The sequence below is a fragment of the Myripristis murdjan genome, chromosome 17 (assembly GCF_902150065.1).
Source record: "Myripristis murdjan chromosome 17, fMyrMur1.1, whole genome shotgun sequence".
NCBI lineage: Eukaryota > Metazoa > Chordata > Actinopteri > Holocentriformes > Holocentridae > Myripristis > Myripristis murdjan.
The window spans coordinates 31531073-31548700 of NC_043996.1; the positions used below are offsets into that span (position 1 = coordinate 31531073).

General features: G+C 44.0%; 1 protein-coding gene across 1 annotated transcript in view; it reads right to left on the reverse strand.

Annotated features, from left to right (window-relative positions):
• Nucleotides 1-17628, reverse strand: part of tmeff1a (transmembrane protein with EGF-like and two follistatin-like domains 1a) — a 111812-nt gene that overhangs the window by 25759 nt on the left and 68425 nt on the right. The window contains 2 exon segments of the mRNA XM_030075159.1: nucleotides 230-326; nucleotides 12051-12080. Of these exon segments, the coding sequence (XP_029931019.1) occupies nucleotides 230-326; nucleotides 12051-12080 (127 nt within the window).

A 17628-nucleotide genomic window follows, 5' to 3' on the forward strand; every position in this document is an offset into this window, starting at 1 on the left:
GATACAAAATCAGTTGAGTTTGCTTCTCTTGCAATCTGTCCTGTTTTTTTTTCATAAAATGACTGGACTATTATTAGAGAGTGCATTGTAGAGACAGACACTCTCGATCTGACCCCATCCTGACAGCGAGGTAAATGCCGGTTCAAAGTGCACCCACCTTTGTTGAATCAAGGGAGCTGCATGCATGTTCACTTTGTAATGAGAGCAGGGTTAAAGGTCAGAGGCTCACCAGACGTCCTCGGAGTCTTCGTCGCACTCCGCTCCGTATTTGCACGTGCCGCACTTGGTGAACTTCTTCCCGACGTCAGAGCCTGAGCCTTCGTACTCTGCAAGAGAGACCGAGAGATGAGATGAGATGAGCAGGACGTTTGGGTTTACCAGCAGAAACAATACTGGGCATGTTAAACAGTTTGAGGCTGTAATCACCACGGATGCATTTTGAATGTGCTTGCAGGTTTTGTTTTGTTTTTGTTTTGGTTTTTTTTTTCAGATATTTTCAACAGCAGCAGGTGTGTGTCTACTCCAAACTACACACCTTGTGTTTTGGACGTGTTGCATTGTGGGTCACTGACCTGCACTCCAACTGTGCTTTAGTCCCATCACACGTAACATCGGTGCAACAAGACAAACTAACAAGGACAAACAGTGTCACAGGTGTGAAGCACCACTCTTTATTTGCACCGTGCTGTGAAAAGCTAAATAAGGCCTTGTTCAGACTGCCTGCCCAAATCTGTTTGTTTGTTTTTTTTTTTCATATCCAGGTTGTATACAGATGGATTTTAGAAAGTCTAGACGACAAAAAACAACAACAACAACAACAACAAGACATGAAATGCAATATTATAGATCAGATCCCAACCACATTCGTAGGTGGGTTGAAGTGCGATTCCAATCATTTCTACCGATGCACCTCAGTCCAGACGCTCTGGCTGCTCAAATTGGATGTCAAAGTGTCTTTTATGTCACTGAGAACGCAACTCACAACAACGACAAAGTGCATCAGATCAGCTGAGCAGAATCCCTGCTGCAACATGGAGGAGCAACACCGAGAGCAACAGACACTAAAATAGAAAACCACATCATCAGCGTACGTAATTACTGACACCTACATCGTTACCACAGCAACTCATTCAGACACACTGGTGATGCGTGGACACACAAATCTGATCACTTTCAAATAACAGTGTGGACAGTATCTGATCTGATCTGAGAAACAAATAATGATTTGCCTGCAGTCTAAATAAAACCTGAAAGCATGCATCTGTGGAGCTAAGACCACCAGGGGGCGAGCTGACAGGCACCACTGTGATACAATTCACAATTAAAATGTGTCAGAGGCGGAAATTACCACCTGAAGAGAGAGCTGAGAGGAGAACCGAGCACCTGAGCACGGCTCAGCTTCACAGCTCACTTTTATCTGGATTTTTAATCCATGTGGGATTAAACTCGTCGCTTCCCTGATGATCGACCGCGCTCCAAATCCTGACCGGCACACGACCTGCCGCCCCGACCCGACCGCACATATTCTAGATAAATCATGGTGAGACTGCCGTTGGATCACCATGACGACGCTGCAGCAGCATGAGGAGGATTGTGAAGTTTGGCTTTGATGAGGAGCCAATAAATCCTCATTCACTGTTTGTTTTCACAGCTCCAGTCACACAGTCGGTGGAACAGCCAGGATGTCACGGCTCCGGCTGCGACTCTAATTATCTCCCAGGGTTTTATCTGTGTGTCCTGCCTCCCTTGTGTCTCTATCTCCTCTACTTGTGTGTGTGTGTGTGTGTGTGTGGCATGGGCGTGGCTCACTCCCGCTCCCTGGCTCCTGCTTCACCATCACACCTGACTCCAATCAACTCATCTCCTCGGCAGCATCAGAGCCCGGCGCTCCCTCCGTGCTTCGCCAGATTGCCCAGCCTCTTCACGTGGCGACGGCTCTCCGGGCCGCTTAAGGCTCAGCTGCCGAAGAAACTCCACACGAGTCATTTCCAAGTGTTTCCTCGTGCCTGCTGACTCACTGCTGCGTCTCCCTGCTGGCCCTCGCCGCTCCCGCCTGCCGCTCCCACCTCAGGACCCGCAGGCCTTCAGCTCGGCCCGGCTTCCTGCACCACATGCTGCACCTCCAGCCTGCCGCTACTCTACCGACCATGACTCCACTGCTCTACAATAAACCACCTACTTTAATCCCACCACCTCGCCTCAGGGTTCTGCTTTTGGGTCCACTGTGCTCCGCCCTCACCGCTGCATAAGAAACGGCACGCCTACACATCCAGATGGAGCGCACCCTCAGCTTACGATGATCCTGTGGGGGGGGGGGGAGTTTGATCACAGCTCACCGAGGTGCTTTGCATCCCAAAACACGGCGGTGCCTGGAGGAATGTGCACATTTCCTGATGAGTAACCACCACTATAAAGGCAGAGTAAATAGGGTTTCCTAAAAAAAAAAAAAAAAAATGTGTAGCCTCACATACAAAAATAATCCCTCTCAGTCATGACTGGTGAGGCACTAGCAGTGTGTGTTGGTGTGTGTGTGTGTGTGTTGGTGTGTGTATCTGCAGAGTCCCCGCCCTCTGCCTGGATGTTGTTGTTTTGCTGAGCTCGGGACTCTTCTGCGCATTGGCCTTTGGGCAGCAGGTGTGGAACTCCCAGCCAATCACAGCACAGCGCGGTGCCAGATCGACATCCAATAGGAAGCTATGAAAATCACAAACCGCAGATTGTCCACTTGGTAAAATGCCAAGTGGACAATCTGGGGTTGGCTTTCACCCACTGGTGATGGACAGGTTTTTTTTTCCTAGGACACCAGTGTTACATTTGGGACGGTCACTTCATTCCATCACCATCCTAGGGAACAAAAACTTCCTGAGGGGAAGTTAGCTCAGCCTTTAGCCCTTTAAGCACGCTTGGGCTTGTTCACACAACTTGTGCTGTCGCTGTGTGTGTGACCACTTTGTCACGTTGGACCACACACAACACACTGAAGGATGAATCAATCAGTCCACAGTGTCTCACGAATGCTTCCCTTTACACTGTGACATCCACGGACAGCGTTTGGAGAAAATAACCCAGTCCTGTCTCATCTTGTCAACTTGCGCTGCTTTCTGTCCTGAAAAAGCAACATCATTTTCTCTTAATGTTTCTCTGTCAATCATTTTGGAAAGCAAGGCGTTCCTTTCTTCAAATGGATCAAACGTCATTTTCAGAGCGAAACTGTTTTAAAGGACAAAATCTCCGCAGAGGCCGAGTTTCCACCTTGAGATCTCAGCAAAGTGCAGCTTCTGAAGTGCATTTCTATTTGACTGAAGGCTCTGATTTACTTCTTGACAGGTGAACAAAAAGCCTCTTAGGAATTCCTTGTTCTGAAAATTGAAGTGTAGGTAATGGAAAAGTACTTCACAGCGCATTGCAACCAAATAAAACATGTATTTGCATGGTTTTGAAAATACTGACATGTTTTCTGAGGGAAGAAATGAGGAACTAACTGCTGGTGAAAACATTAGTTAACGGGCAGTTCTTGTGTAACTCCTAATCAAATTTAATAAAGCAGCTCATGATTAGTTAATGGAGAAACCACTGTGAGATATTATGTTAATGGACTAATATGTAAATAGTTGTTCATGGTTATCTGTGAAGCCTTAAAATGCTCCTTTACTTAAGGCACAGTTGTTGATTACTTCAAAATAATGTGTTAAATGGCACTTAACCAATAACAGTTCATTACTTCATTATTACCCGCCTATTAGTTTCTATTTTTGTCTCCTAAAGTCAATTTGTGCATTATAAGGTGGTGTTACCGAGCACTGCATCATTATTCCACCGTTAAGTGTGCATTAGTTACCAATTTTGTGCCTAAAGTGTCCCGCTCCGTTCTGTCTGCTCTGTGAGTTTCTCGGTACGACGCACCTTTTCACCTGAGGAGGCAGAGAACGAGCAGCTGACGGACAGGTAATGATGAGGCGGTGATTCAGTCTCCAGCAGACTCCACCTCGGTACGTAATGAACTGGTAATGATCCAGTAACAACACCTTGTGACGCCCCACTTTACAGGAGGAGACAGCACAACAGGAACTAACAGGTGGGTAATCGTTAGGAACGCACGGTACTGGATTTTTTCCGATACTCGATGCGCCGATTGCAGATGCTGATATATGCCAATGTATGCACTTTTTTTTTTTTTACCTGATTGCAGAAACCATAAAGTCTCTCCTGTAGTGGAATCAACATTTATATACACTCCTGATCAAAATCTTAAGACCAGTTGAGAAATTGCAAGAATTTACATTTTGCACTGTTGGATCTTAAGAAGGTTCTAAGTAGAGCTTCAGAATACAAAAAGAAGAAATGGGAGTGAGAAAAAAAAAAAAAAAAACTGAGTCATGACTGTCTTACTGCGTCCAACCTCAGCAGCAATGGCACGCTGTGAGGGCCTTGTTGTTGGGCCTTGCTTATGCAGCTCAACAATCCAAAGACAGAAATCTTTTTTGCCTTTGCCATCAGGAGGTCATGACAGTGTGGATACCTGACAGAAAATGACACTGAATCCACATTTTTGCCAAGATTTGGGCTTTTAAAGGCTGTGGTCTTAAACTTTTGATCAGCTGATGAACAGCCTATTTCAGTTTAATGGTTGTTTACAGTAAATTGCTAACTCAATTTTTTTTTTTTTTTTTTTGTCTCACTCCCATTTCTTCTTTTTGCATGTTGAAGCTCTACTTAGAACCTTCGTAAGATCCAACAGTGCAAAATGTAAATTCTTGCAATTTCCCAACTGGTCTTAAGATTTTGATCAGGAGTGTATATTCACACACACACACACACACACACACACACACATATATATATCTATATATCTATAGATATAGATATATAGATATAGATATATAACTTCCATTGGAGTTATAGCTGGAGTTAGATATGACAGAATTTTTTTTGTCAGGTAAATTTGCTTCCTTAATCTCAGAGAATACCCCCCTCCCATCTGGCTCAACTGTGATTACTCCTCATTCTTTTGACTTTTTTAAAATTTCTTTTTTTTTTAATCCCATCTCCTCGCTGCACCTGCACTGTTTCCGCTCTCCTAACCACGAGATGTCGCACACAAAGTTTTCCCTGCCACACATAACACCGTCTCTTCTTCTATTTTCACTCTCCTCTCTCACGCTGGCTCACACGCTGATTTCATTTCCAAAAACATGCAGCTCCCCCCCGTGTGATTTGGTTCCGCTGTGTGCCAGCGTACCATTTTTAAACAAACGCCTACTAACAACGCCATTTCCCAAAATGCTCTGCCTGACAGTGAGACCATCGGCGGTGGGCGGGCGAGCGACACGGCTCGCTCACCCGCTGTATTAGCCGAGGCCGGATGTGATTTCTGAACCGTATCAGCCAGGCAGAGACAAAGCAACACATTACGATCATGACTATTATTATCACTGCTATTACTGGGGATGTGTTTAATACGATCTAGCATGGGAACGTTCATTTTCCGGTGGCAAAGGCGGTCACAACCTGAAATCAAATATCAGAGAGCTGCAGGAATTATCCATGTGCAAATGACTGGGCGCCTTTCATCAAGGGTCCATTTCATGATTCATCAAGTGTAATTTCGTAATGTAATAGAGGAAAAGCTCCCTCCTACCAGGGGGGATTGCAATTAATCCACATCAAATGGCATGAAATGAAATAGCCAGCCTGCCCACTGCAAAAAGTGTCCATTTGAGCAAGTCATTTCATCCCATATTCAGCCTTAAAATCCTCTGCCTTTTTTCATTTCCCCCCCTCAGACAAGTGAAAAAATATGCGCCAGCTGGATGAGATAGATGAGAAAGTCCCTTGTTTCCAGTGCAACTTCACTTGCTACATGAATATCCTCTGAAATAAATAATTTCTTGAAACGATGCGCGCTCAACGCCCTTGAAACAAGCGGAGTTGCATAACAATTAAGTTAAGTGAAGACATATTTCACCCTGTCGCCAGATTTCCTCTCACTTGTTTCAGGGAAAAACAACATTTTAAGAGTGACAGTGTGATGAAGTGACTTGTGAGGCTGAACATTTGTTGCAGTGGAAGTGTGAGCCTGCGTGTGTGTGTGTGTGTGTGTGTGTGAGCGTGCTGGCTGACAGATTGGCCTGCTGGGTGTGGATGTATCGGGCGTGCAGAGCGCCGTGAGGCTGCTGATCGATAGACGAGGGTCTGCGGCGGGCTCGCTCCCGCCTGGCAGCGGGTTGGCCGGCGCCACGCCACGTTTGGCTGCTGACGGCTTCAACCTGCCTCTCACCTGTGGATTTTTGTACCTTCAAATGTGATTACCAAGATTCATGATTCAAGAAGTAGAAGGAGAGAATGATTTGGCAGCATAAAATCAAAGAGAGAGAACCAAATCCAAATGACTAGTATTCAGTTTACGTACAGTATATCTTATTATTTCTACCAAAAACAGGCCAAGAAAGGATTATTAGTTATTTATCTCATTTTCTGGATAGGGGACAGTAAAAGATTTGTGTTCATAGAATGTGTGACATGTCTGTTTATTTGCATATGATAATAATGTTTTGCTTTCAATTGGAATTTGAACTGAAATGTGTGAAATAACTAAATTTTATTTGGAGTGAGATTTTTTTTTTCTGTCTCTAAGGGGTTGTTTGTGTCCCATTCTAACAGTCTATATATCTTTCTTGTATCTTTAAAGTGGATATGTATATATATTTATACATATTCATATATCAATATGTTGAAACAGGGTGAAATAAGACAGATCAGCCCACTAGGATCAAGAACATTTGAATTCTAAATTCTGGCAGGATTTTTTTTTACCTTGTTGGAAGGAAAAAAAATGAACTCTGATGATAAAACTCAATGACTTGGTAATATGGAGATTTTCTGCAGTGCCTCAACAAACCCTAAAAATTTGGGATGAGATGATGCACTCATCTCATGATGCAATTCATTACACAATACAGTATATACTTCAGGATTCAGTACCACCATGATATGAAATCTTTCTAGATTCAGATCTTTCTAGCGCTGTTACTGGCAGTGTCTCTAAAACAGTTTTCTAGAACATTCAAATTTGTTTTCAGCATCGCGTTCTTCCACATTCACTCTGTTGTTCACACACATCTGTCAGCTGCCCCAGTCAAAGACTCGGTATCATACCCTTAAGTTGTGGAACAACATGAAGGAGCCTTGGAACAACCTGAAGGACCTGTGGAACCTTCCCAGAGGCCTCCTTAACACCCTCAAGGAGAGCTGGTACAACCTCACAGAACCCTGGAACTGTGTCAAGACCCCTGGAACACCCTTGAGGCCCATTGAAACTTCTTTAGGGACTGTTGGAACCTCCTCAAAGCCCCCTGAAATACCCTTAAGAACTCAAAATCTCAAAACCTTATGGACTGCTGAAACCCCTTTTGGACTTCTGAAACCCCTTCAAGGACCACTGGAACCCCCTGTACCCCCTGACACCTAGAATCCCTCAAGCACTCTGGGAACATGTGCAAGAAGATCTGAAACCCTGTCTAGACACCTTGAACACAATTGAGGATCTTTGAAACCCCCTCAGGGACCTCTGCAATCTCATCAGAGACCCCTGAAACCCCCAAAGAACCAACCCCAGCGACCTGTGACACCCATTTTGAACTCTGAAACCCCTTCAAGGACCCCTGGAACAAACTCATGGATCTCTGGAACCCTGCCTAGACCCTTGGCGTGCCCCAAAGGAACCCTAGAACAAGCTCAAGGACATCTGAAACCCCATATGGGACGACTGGAACCCCCTGAAAGACACCCCAAATCCCTAAAAGACCCCTGGAACACACTCAAGGAGATCTGAAACCTGTCTGGGTCCCATTGAGGACCTCTGAAACCCCTTCAGGGACTCCTGGAACCTCCCCAAAGATCTCTGGAACTACCTCAAGGATGCCTGAAAACCCCTCACAGGCCTCTGGAAACAGTGCCTCTGAATAATATAATCAGACATAAAAATATCACTTGGAGAACAGAACACTCTGTACCTGCTGATATTATCGTCAAATGGGTTTGACTTATGCGCATAAAATCACCTGCACGCTCGTTCTGTTCCGCTGCATACATTATCTGTGTGACTGTTGCTGGTAATTGGCAAGCACATCTGCATCTGGCATTGATGTACATGCACAGCTGAATAAAAAAAAAAACAACCTCTGACACGTGACACATTTGAGCCTGGACTTGTTCCCTCATGCTGTGCGTCATCCAGGCAGAGGCTTTTCTCTGCACGCTTACATTATCACAGCATGACTTTCCCCCCGAGATCGCTTTTAATCTGTTTTTCAAGGCTCAAGCTAGTTACAGAGCATCACTAAACTCACGATTTTCAGGATAATGTCCGGCACGAGGGCATTTCCCCCAGAATCACCTAATTTCAGATAACTGGTCGACCAGAACCGAATGCGAAGCTTAATTCTGCTGTGAGATCTCATCGCCTCATCGTTTCCATCATTTCAATTACAAACCGAGCATGCTGATCGGAGACGCTCGCTTTCTGCTGCACAGCTCGCGCCTCGGCTCATATCATTTCTTAGAAACGCAGCCAATTCCTCCTCCTTGCCTCTGATGCATTCACACAAAGCCACATGCACATCCAGTCGCACACAGAGAAACACACACAACGCTGGAGAAGCCGGCGGACTTCGGGGTCTCACAGAAGGCTAATGAGGTGTCAGCTGAAGGAGATTAGTATAATTATAACAACTATTTTCTTGTGTGATTTTTGAAACTCTAACAACACCAGTGTTGCACAGAAAGCGGGTCGATTAGAAGTCAAGCAGGGGCTTCTTGAAAGCTCTGATGCTTCAGTTCAGAGGTTCAGTGTTACCCCGCAGCTTTGTGGCGTTAAGGAGCCCGGCTGTTTGTCACGCACAGAAGATAAGAAAGACTTTATTGTCCCAGAGGAAATTTGTCTTGGGCATCACAGTGTCTGCTGTATGAAAACAGACACCAAAATACACATCATCAATCACAGGTGCATTTTCCTGTCAACAGAAACACAAACCTGTGTACTAGCAAACATCATTTACATCATTTACATCCAAACTTGAGTCCCTGGTCTGAAACTGGCACCTGACCACCCTTTGACGCCTGTGCTGAGTAAACAAAACCAATTCTGTCAGGTGGAAATCAAGATGCCAAAAAATTCCCCAAATATACATATAAGTTCACTTGATTATTATTATCTTCAACCCTGACGCTCCAAGTGGTTTCTTCATCGGCCGAGCTTTTTCGAATCCTCAGACCTTTATTTTAAATTCTAGCAGAGATCCTGAGGTTTCCAAAGATGCCAAACATGAGCTGCTGAATTCCAGGGAAATGTGTCTAAAATGATGCACCAGACATGCAGATCTTTTCTGTGTGATGTGATTCTGCAGCCATACAACAACGGCATCTTGGCTCTGAATATTTCCCTCTGTATCAGAGTGATGGAGCCTCAGTGAAGCTGCAGCCACCAGAGGCACAATATGGATGTGACTCTGTCCTGCAATATGGAGAATATATATATATATATATATTTTTTTTTTTTTTTCCACAACTTTGAAGGGAATAAGGGAATATTTAGGGGAAAATCAGAATGTTTTATATCACCAGGGCTCCTCTGCCTTCATCAAAACACAGGATGTAATGTGAGCAGGAATTTTTCCCTTACACATGACAGACACAGCAGATTTCCATTGGATTAAAATTACTATGAATCTCTGTAATTATTACAAATCACCAGACATCCTAAAGTAAAATTAGTCCCGTGTGAATAGGGCTTTAAACCCCTGAAACCTGTTACAAACCAACTGGCAAATTTCCCAAATACATGCGCCAAAATGAGAAAATAATTATTTATCATGCAAGAAAATTGGCTGATATATCATGCATTTGGACAGAAGAAGACAAACACACTACACACACGCGCGGCCTCTGAACACTGAGCTCAAATCACATCCGATAATTTATCTGGGCGGCCCGGCCGCTCGCCCACGGGGGAATTAGTGGATCGCCGAGTCAGCTGAAGCCGAGCCACATGCAGATGGTGGAGATAGCTTCTCCCCAGCGGCTGCCTCCAATTAAAAACCCCCAGCAGCCATATTAAACAACAAACAGCGCGTCCGCCGCATACAGATGGTCTCAAAATGTCTCTGTTGCCAGAGTTGGCGGCGAGGCTCGGTGGTGCATTCGGCTCGGGTCCCGTGGGACACACAACATCAATACCTGCTCCAGAGAGGAGTTAATGCAGGGACAGGGAAGCTCCTCCAAGCCTGTTATTGAAGGACTTAATATTCTGCCTGGGAGGTGAGAGACTGCAGAGGACAGACAATGAAATACGATAAAAGACGGTGGAAGGCAGCGGTGCAGCTCCCTGGTGGTTTTTGATTCAGCCGCATATTGACCTGAGCCGGACGACGAGACGCTCCGACGCTCTTACTCAAACAATAACAGCCGGAGAATTAACAGCTCAACATTTATACACTCATGAAGCCTCTCATACTGTATGTAACCAGGAGCTCTGTGGCAATTCATCAGCTGCTGTTGTGTTTGGCTGCCATAGCAACAAGCATAAACCTCAGTAAGACATGACTATGTGAGGACATTTAGGTCCTTTAAAGGAATACTCCAACGTTTTTGGGCAAAATCCCCAGACTGAGACCAGATGTTGGACACCATTTCCACCTCTGGACGTCCAGCGGCTCACTTCCTATGGGTAGCATTTCCTGTTAGCTTAGCATAAAGACCTGAAGTCTATGGGAGTCGTTAGCCTGGCCTGAAAAAAATAAACCTTCCAGCGACTCTGAAGCTGTCTGAGTTACACTGTGGATCAGGTGGATTTGAAATACACACCGAGATGATTCAATTAGTTCAGGTGCCCTTTGTAAACAACAAACAATAAAGATTCTTTCTTTCTTCCTTTTCTTTCTTTCTTTCTTCTTCCTCCTTTTACCTTCAAAATGTAGTGACATTTTTTTTTTTACCAATTGAAGTCAATGTCATTTTGAACTCAGTAAAGAACCCCCAACACACACACACACACACACACACACACCTTTAACACCTATCACTAGAGGTGTTAAAGGTGTAGTTATGTTATTACAGGGCTATGGTATAGTATTACAGGTATAGTTATATTGTTACAGCTGTTACTACAGGTGTGTTATGTTACTACAGGTGTGTTATGTTACTGCAGGTGTTACTACAGGTGTGGTTATATTACTACAGGTGTGTTATGTTACTACAGGTGTGTTATGTTACTGCAGGTGTGTTACGTTACTACAGGTGTGTTATGTTACTACAGGTGTGTTATGTTACTGCAGGTGTTACTACAGGTGTGTTATGTTACTACAGGTGTGTTACTACAGGTGTGTTATGTTACTACAGGTGTGTTATGTTACTGCAGGTGTTACTACAGGTGTGTTATCTTACTACAGGTGTGTTACTACAGGTGTGTTATGTTACTACAGGTGTGTTGCTACAGGTGTTATGTTGCTCCAGGTGTGTTACTACAGGTGTGTTATGTTACTACAAGTGCTACTACAGGTGTTATATTACTACAGGTGTGTTACTACAGGTGTGTTATGTTACTACAGATGTGTTACTACAGTCGTGTTATGTTACTACAGGTGTGTGATGTTACTACAGGTGTGTTATGTTACTACAGGTGTGTGCTGTGTTACTACAGGTGTGGTGTTGTCAGGTGAGGGCTGTACAGCAGAGGGTTCGTTTTCTGAGGATTATAAATGTGATATTATAGTCTGTCAGTGCCAACACAATGGGAAACACGGTGTTAATCATGTATTTAGACACATTACACAGTGAATGGAGTCAAACTGAGCTGAGAGATAATAGCAGGGTTGTTTTTGAAGAAAATGCCATGACAGCGCTGGGCGAGGTGGGCGGTGTTAATGTGGAGCCGTGTTTGCAGCACAGCACGAGCGCTTCATGTTGCGTGTCTTGAAACAAAACAGCGAGTGAAGGTGGAAATTAAGGTTGCAGATGTCGGCTTTAAATAACCAAGAGTGGAAAGTAACTCCTACCTTCTCCATCTCCGGAGCCGGAGCCGGCGTCTGTGGAGAGAGCAGAGACACAGCAACACCACGTTAGCTATTTCTGCACACTCACCCAACACCAAGCAAGCGCTTATGTAACTCTTTTGGGTTTTGTCAAAGTTATAATGTTGATGCCAGCATTATTTCGCCGGAGGCTGCTGACACCTGACATGTTGTGCTTTAGATTTGATCATTTTCATCGATGATTTTCATGCAAAATAACCCAGAAAAAGTGAAAAAAAAAAAAAAGCTTCTTTATCAGCATTTACACCACCAGAGGACTGCAAATCTCTCATGACAAACACAAGAATAATGACAATATAAGAAACATGTTCAAAAATCTCTCATTACAGTCAGGCTCAGGTTAAGGCTTTCTCACAGAGATCCAATGCAGAACTGATCAACTTTACAATACATGGCCTAGATATCAATGAAACTGCATCATATTATCGTAAACCAGAACTTTTTTGTATTTCCTTTTATTAAAAAAGAAATATTAACCTGTTATTTCCATAAACTAGCCAACAGTTAGAGCTGCAACATCAAACTACTCGTGAAATAGTGAACTCTGAATACTGCTTCATTTTTACTGAAGGAATATGAAGAAATGCACTTTTAATGGAGTATTTTTATATTACGGAGTTGATACTTGCACTTCGATAAAAGGATTTAAAGCCTTTTTTATCCCGTGTTTGACTCTGTCACATGTCGGGTGGACAGATAATGCGAGTGTGTGTTGTGTGAGCCGGGATGCATGGCCGTGCTGGTAATAATGAGTGTACCTGTTATAAATAGTGGTGGCTGAGCGGCTGCGTGCGGCCCTGCTGGCACGGGGCGGCTGCATTAGGAAATGGACTCTGACGGTGTAAATCTTGGCACGGCGCGGCTGCATTAGGAAATGGACGCCGGCTCGGAGGTCCTGGCACGGCGGCGCTGCATTAAGAAATGGATCCTGGCTGCTGCGTTCAATTAAATTTCACCTCGAGTTGCTGCGCCGCTTTACAATGTCATGATTAGATTGTTTTTCATAAAAAGGGGCCAAAAGTGGCCATCGATATTAATGGCGCTGTCGGGCTGTTATTGACTAAATGTAAGAGCTGTGTTTAAAACTGCAGGTGGACTCCAGCTTTAACCTGCTGTCAAAAAAAAAAAAAAAAAAAAAAACCTCTAGTGGGCGTCGATAATGGGCTTGTACTAATGAGAGGATCAAACTTGAGGCAGTGCTCACTGTAAATGTTGGACTTTCAAAATGAAATGTCACTCCCTGCAACGGAAACCACTTTGACTCCAGCAGGTACAGACGCCCGACCCGAGCCTGATGGGGTCCCACAATGCACCGGGGTGTGGGGCCGTAATAAAAATCTGAAATCCTTAATTAATCCCCGAGAGGAAACTGGGTCAGCTACAGTTGCTCAGTTCTCAGGAGAGGGATTAATTCACAAGACAATAGAGGTATGAATTATGAAAATATGTGCCTTACAAATTCAGTCTGCGTCCAAGGGTTTGGTTTTGTCACGACTAAAATCTATTTTGTATACGTGGAATTTACATCTGTGTCAGGGCGCTCTCTTGTTCAGTCAAGTCACTTTTATTTCTAAGGCTCATTGAAAAACAGCAGCAGTCGAGCCAAAGAGCTTTCCAGTGGTGGCGGAGGAGTTTACAGTACAAACAAGCTGAGACGACAATGGAAAACACACTGGAGATCAAAAAAAATTAAATAAGGTATTAAAATAAGAAATTAATAAAGGAAATTAATAAAACCATAAAGACAGAAAAATACAGGATTGTTACTAAATCCCACAGTATAATAAAAAATATTTTTCCAAGTTGTTTCTTGTAAATTTGTGACTTTATACTCTCAGATTTTTTTTCCTCATAAATTTGTGAGTTTTTTTTTTTTTGTCATAAATTTACCACTTTAATATCAGAATTTCTGAGTTTTTTTCTGATAAATTTGTGAGTTTTTTTTCTTGTAAAATTTACCATTTTAATCTCATAAATTCTTTTTAAAACATTTTTTTTTTTTTTAACCCCTCCTCCCCCAGCTCCGTATTTTTTTTCTTCCTTCTATGGCACTAATACGCCGTCATGTTCCACGATTTATTATGTTTATTTTTTATGTTTCTAATTTCCATTTTTAACCTGACGGTGTGCATCATTTTTACTTGTTATGTAAAGCACTCTGTTACTATGTTTTGAAAAGTGCTATACAAATAAAGTTTATTATTATTTATTCATATGGAATAGGCATAACTGCAAAAAACAGCATAAGGCTCGAGTTCAAATATCAGATTTGGCAGCTCCAGTCGGGCTCAGGAAAGTCTCTGCTTTCAGTTTCTCCCCTGTGTTGTTTCTGTCTCCCATCGTGTCAAACTGTTTTCTCATGTGAGCCTCATTGTGTCGAGCTTGTATCTCAGCGGGGCCTTCCTGGCTAAATAAAGGATTAATACATGAAAAAAAAATAAAAGGTTTCCTGTGTGTGCAGAGCTCCTCTCATGAAGCCTGGCCTCCGTCCATCCTCCGCCTCTTCGCCGGCGTCACAGACACCAACAGCAGGTGGAAGCTGAGACCTGCCACAGCATTACTGGGCAAGGCTCCACATGTTCAGTGTGTATTATCGATGTTTTAGGAGCTCACACAACACACACACTCGCATCTTTCATCCCTACAGCCATTTCTTTTTTGAATGCATGACTGTTTATCCTTATTCTTGGCTGGTATTCTTATTCTTACCTTTCTTCCTATTTTTATTTTGCTGCTGATAATGTGATGATGATGATGATGATGATGTCATTGTGGTTGAGGGTGGTGATGATGCTGCATCTTTTCATCTCGGTAAGGGCAGTATGCACTTTTTTTCCCTATCTCGTGTAGACTATTTTCAGATGCTGCTATTTTACCTACACACTTGAGTCCTAATTGGTGTGGCTGAGTTCCAGTGCCCGCTGTGCCACTGTTTTTGAAAAATCCACAAAGCAGGTGGATGTTATTGGATGTTTTGTAGCGCTGGACCTGATGTGCTGGCTGCTCCGAGCTGCCAGTGGAGACGTATAGATGTGAAACGAGGCAGTTAATTTCCATAAAACTTACATTTCGTCAGAAATACGAAAACAGCCTTTACATGTTGTCATATTTTAGTCACAGTATGTTGGTCAAATTTAATGAATCAACCACATTAAACCTTATGTTAGCCAGTGAAAATGTGTCCAACTCACTGCTTTAGTCTGGATACATCAACATTTTCCTGTTTTTCTGTCTTTGAACTTTACGCTTTTCCTCAGAAAATGAACTGTGAATCAATGAGAAGGATGATATCAGTCATGTGCATCAATCCAACACTGACAGAAAAGTTTTCTGAACGCTGAAGGAGAAAAAAAAAAAAAAAAAAAAGCAGCTCGGAGACTAAAATCTGAGCGGATTACTGTGACACAAAACACCTGCTGCTGTGTCTGAATCTGTTCACCGACACGAAAAAAAGAAACGCATTCACAGATTCAAACACCATCATGGCACAGGATGGTTGTTTTTTTTTTGTTTTTTTTCCTTGGCTTTGTCATGAACTTTGTTGGCAAAAATCGTAAAGACGGTTCATGGAGGAGCATCCTCTCTGTGATCAGACGAGGGCCGGAGCCAAAGCGTGCACGGTCAGCAAATTTCAACCAGGAATATAAAAAGCCTTTCTGCCGCTCCGACAGCAGCCAGCGCCGACAGATGGAATAAAAAAAGCTGCAGCTCCAGTCAATAAAACCTGCTGAGGGAAATAAACACAGCCGAGCGTTTGTTAAATGATGCAGAGCGAGCCTCTGCCCAATAAACTCCACCACGCCTCCCTACTTGCACTGCTTTGAAATCAATAAGTGTAAATAATTATGCTGTTTCAAACTCTAAATACTCTTTACGCTTTTTTTGTCGGGGTTTTTTTTTTTTTGCCCCCTTGGTGCTTCTGATGCACAGTGAACCGGTCATTATTGCAAAATAAACCCTGAGTGAAGTGAATGAAGAGTGAAAGCACAAAGCGGGGCTGCTGCTTTCGTTCTGCTCGTTTCTTTTCTCGTCCGGCTCCTCGTGCCCTTTGACCCCGTCCTCTGTTCTCATCCCGTTTCCCTGCAGACGCTTCAGACGCTAACCAGGGCTCAAAGCAAAAAAAAAAAAAAGAAAAGAAAAAAGAAAAGGAACACTTAAAACGAAGACAGGAAAACCCTCCCCCGTGTCTCGGTCCAGTAATGCCATCCAGGCACAAGCCAATTGACTGGCACCAGTGAAATGTGATTAGCGATCGGCAAAATCAACCAGATTGCGTAACTGCTCGAGTGATTTGATTAGATATGATGCAGCTGCCTGTTATGCAGAAATAATAGGAGACAGGAAGCATTCAATGGTCAATCAGAGTTCAACAAGGCCGAGTAATAATGCTCGATAACGTACAGCGGGCAGAGACAGGAAAGATTAAAAGAGAGGAAATTGTTCACCGCGAGCCGGTTTGCTGGCTCCTCCAGCGGAAAGGAAATGCCGGGACTCTCTGCTGGTTCAGCCGTGTGACGCCCAGGACCTCAACCTTTATCATTCTTGTTGTCAGGAGCATAAGCATGCATTCAAACTGAGAAAATACCAATCTGGTCATAGAGGTTCCTTGCTGGGAAGTTCAGTTCCAGAGATATGGAGCCACTGGACGAGGGCCGGCCCAACGAGGTGCCTGTTTCGGGCCCCGTGGCCTCCAGAGGCCCCCAGAGCACCGAAATGCTGTCTCTGAGAGGCTGCAGCCGGCTCAGGCGTGAAGCTAGAGCAAAGGCACTGGTTTGATATGAAACCAGACGACTTCAGGAATCCGTTGCTGAATAGTCATGCACGCTGTCAGCAAGGGGGATAAACACTGCTCCAAAAATTAGGCTCAGTTTTGGTGGAAAAACCAGAAGCAATTCAAGCGACTAACTTTACAGTAAACAGGTTTATTTTATGTGCACCGCGTTCAGTATGCCACTTAGTGCTACATCATTATGATTTTTGGAATATTATAGTGCAAATTAACACCAGAGCACTCTTGTGAGTTTGCTACCTTTTAAAATCAAAAGCCATAGAAGAGTAAAACCCTGCCAGGCTAATGTTGGTTAGATTCACAGGTGTGCCAGAGATCAGGCACTGACAATTAGTCAACAGTATCAGCGGCGTCAAGGCCTCTGCACTGGACCCTCCATTATAAGTGAATGGAAGACAGTCGCTAACCTCTGACTGTTAGCTTGGTGACGACCTGCAGCAGCAAACAGCAGCTCTGAGGTCAGTGCTGCAGGTCTCTCTGCTGTCTGAAGCTCATTATCAGACAGTGATGGTGGCCTCCATAGGGGGCGCCGGCGAGCGTCCGCTCTGCTTGTCCCACACACAGGGACGCTGCTTCACCTCAGGGAGCTCAGATGGAGTCCTGATCTTCTCAGGAGCTTTCACTCCGTCTCCTTCCTTCTTACCTGGAGAATCCTCCATTAGAACAGCAGCCCACCAAGGTGAGACACACCTGGCTGTTAAAGGGGACGGGAGACGGCGCTCTGATTGGTTTACTGCATGTTACGCCCAAAAC